This window comes from Mizuhopecten yessoensis, unplaced genomic scaffold (assembly GCF_002113885.1).
Source record: "Mizuhopecten yessoensis strain PY_sf001 unplaced genomic scaffold, ASM211388v2 scaffold714087, whole genome shotgun sequence".
Taxonomy (NCBI): Eukaryota; Metazoa; Mollusca; class Bivalvia; order Pectinida; family Pectinidae; genus Mizuhopecten; species Mizuhopecten yessoensis.
This window is the reverse complement of record NW_018478945.1, coordinates 1-3,271: the sequence shown is the minus strand read 5'-3', so window position 1 is coordinate 3,271 and position 3,271 is coordinate 1. Positions and strand designations below refer to the sequence as shown.

General features: G+C 34.1%; 1 protein-coding gene across 1 annotated transcript; it reads right to left on the bottom strand.

Moving 5' to 3' along the window:
- Window positions 1-133: 133 nt before the first annotated feature.
- On the bottom strand, window positions 134-2,877 carry LOC110440941 (DDB1- and CUL4-associated factor 1-like; the record flags this gene model as incomplete). Its single annotated transcript, XM_021484053.1, has 5 exons — window positions 134-205; window positions 740-806; window positions 1,471-1,532; window positions 2,168-2,243; window positions 2,678-2,877. Coding segments are annotated over 5 exons (477 nt in total), but the record flags the coding sequence as incomplete, so codon positions are not given.
- Window positions 2,878-3,271: the final 394 nt, after the last annotated feature.

Genomic DNA, 3,271 nt, shown 5'->3' with positions numbered 1-3,271 from the left:
CACTGTAACCAGTAGAAAAGACAATACAAGGGGATGGAGATTTGATGTAGTATAAGTTCAGTATGCAGTAGAAAGGTCAACAAAGCAAGTTATCGACAATATATGATTTCTTCAAATTCTGAAAGGCACTTACCTCGTCAGACACCACATTGAACAACTTCAGATCTCCAGTATATGTACCTAATATCAAATGCTGCTGTGTCGGCTGTAAAGTAAAAACATCATAGCAAATCAATCAGGATAGAAAATAGGATGTTACATAAAATTCTGGTATGGCATGAACGAACATTTTAAACTACGTTCTCAACTTCTCGTGTGAAAACAAGGAACAGAGATATTATTTCTCAGAGAATATTTACAGATAAGACTATATTTAGAGGTTAAAGGAGGGGGTTGTGGAGATGTTCACAAAAAAGGGCTCGGTCAAGGTTTTCATGGCCTGAATCAATGTTAACAGGTAAACAAGATTAAACCTGAGGAAAAAGAGAAGCCAATCATTTTTGAAATGCGAAAAAAACACTAGGATTTTTTTTTTATTTCCTTGGGTTTTTAAAGCAAATTGAAGCTTGAGCAGGCAGAATGGGCTGTTCTCTAAAGAGGGCTTATACAGTATGAAAACAATTAATAACACAGATAAATTAACGAAGTTAAAATTCGTTTACCTTAGGATGTTCATATAAGAAAATGTCATAGTTCTTGCAGTAAATCTCAACATTATACAAGTCTGGTGTTCACTTACCGCAAATGCACAACAGGTAAAGCCGAAATTATCATCACCATCTTTGAAAGTTTTAAAAGGTCGAAATCTGTTAAACAGGAAAAGTTTATCAAAATTATTATATCACATTTTCTGTTTCAAATATCCTATCATTACTGTCAAATTCTAATCCCATTGATATCCTTACTGTTTCCACTGGGACTTCTTAAAAATACAAAAATAATTAGCAAGATTAAAACATGTCAGAAAACTATATAGCAGACAGTGTATTTAAAACAAATTGATTACAAACATTTCATGAATATCAAATTATTTCAATTACAGGATTTCACCAAAAAAGTATAAATTTTATCAGCAGGACAATAAAATCACCAAGCAGTGCCTGGAAGCGTTACACGTGTGTCTCGTTTTTACAGGATACAAAACAAAGATTTAAAAACGAACATAATTTGATGGAGAAATATCAGCGTAATAAATCAATATATGTAAATGAGGTATATGTAAATGAGGTATTATGTTAATGAGGTATATGTAAATGAGGTATATATAAGGATCTTCTCAGGAAGTCTGGTAAACAGATTATCAATCATGAGCATAACTGTATGTATGTTCACTATGTTGAGTATATATTTATAGCTCTAAGTATTCAGATGTGTGGATAAGTAAGAGGAACAACAAAATATGGAAAACATACTTTAGTATGATATGAGGATGAAATGTATAGTTGTCTAAAAACATATTGAGTTCCTTACCTGCTGTAGATGAATTTATGATTTGCACTAGCACCTTCAAGACCCCCATATCTTGGTTGTATCTAAAAGTAAAAGAACTCGTTATAACATAAACAAAATGCAGTGGATGATAAAAGTGCTATTAAACAATTTTTATGATTAATTATTTTAAAAAAAACTTGAATCTTTCTTGGTCTTAGTAAAAATATCAAGAAAGTTATACCAAACATTCTGGAAACCTTGTCGGAAGTTTGATCATTGATGGCATACATCTTTACAATAAAAACATCTGTTTTCTGATCAGATGTTTGTATGTGTTAAAATGTATTTGTCACAAGCTCACAATGCCTTTTGATATGCCTCAACATGACCTCTGGACAGATTGAAAGCTTAGCCGGGACAAAAACGTGTCTGTTCATGTATACACGTGTAAGTCAGTATATGTTACCTTTCATTAATAAAATAGACTAAGTGATTGGTGAAAGTTGTTTTGGACTAAAATGTCAGTTTCTCAAACTCCAAAATTTGTTTCCCTTCTTATTCTGGCACTTATGTTTGGAATTTGATATCATTAATAGATGACTTTAACCCTGGGGAAAAAGTGTTATATTCGGTAAATATAGCATTAAGTCAGAAGGAAACCGTCTGTATCAGATATTCCGAAGTGGTACAGATTCTTCTTGGTCTAGTACAGAAAACAGTTGCCTGGATGTCCTACCTGGCTGTTGAAGAAGCGCGAGGTGAAGTTTGCCGGAGCACTCCTCTTCCCCCGCGGCTCTGGACATCGGTGTGGTCTATAAATAAATACAGTAACTCATCTTTATCCGCACTGATGAGAACTGGTAGCAGAAGGTTTGTATGGAGCTACGTTTCTGTTCAAAATTCCTGGGAAGATTTGGTTATGCATATTAACATAGAAGTTTTACACTAACTGCACTGACATGAACATAATTTTTTTGACTTTCTCGCTTTATTTCAAAGGCTACATGTGTTTCTATCTGTAGTACCTGTTTAATATATTGTGAAAGTGTAAAGCCTCATGAAGATGTAATATAAATGAAAATCAAAAGAAAAATCTGAGAAAAAAGTTGAAATTTTGGTAAAAAAAATGTATACATACTCAACCTATCAAGTAGCCAGTTCTCATGTTTCTATATCATTCAAAACAACGAAGAAACAAATTAATCACGCCTCAAGGATCAAACGACAATCAAATTCCATAACTTACTGAAACAGAGACATCTGGGGACAGGTCGCTACAGGGTTCCGACATAAAGCATGCTGTTTCCGTAAGTATTCAGTCACAATCTTGTCCAGAGTCATCTCAAACTCCCCGCCTGTTTTGCCCAAAGCGCCTCTGTTTCGTAGCGCTGGACTTCCGAGGCCACCCTCTTTTTCCCGGTTAAATCGGCATCGAGTGGGCTGCATCTACAAATCCAATCACAATATTTACAGTGCCAAGACTGTATGAACAATCTTTTTTATGAATAGAAAAAAAATTCCAACTTATACAAGGAGGAGTTGTGGCAAATGAATCAGAAAATTTAATCGAAATTCAGGGTAAATAAGACACTTTATAATTGATGGTATACCTTTTCTTTGGTTGTGTCTTATCACCCCTCCCATATTGTTGATTTTGAATCAACCTAAACCCAAATTTTTCAACCATCTCCTAAATCATTTTTACATTCTAGTGACATTGGTATGTTTTGTTATACACATATCCAACATCTAAATAAAGCATGTGTGAAGTAGCCAATGTAGGGCTGAATTACTATTATACCATCCGTCAGATGGAAATTGAACCTTACCCGTATCACAC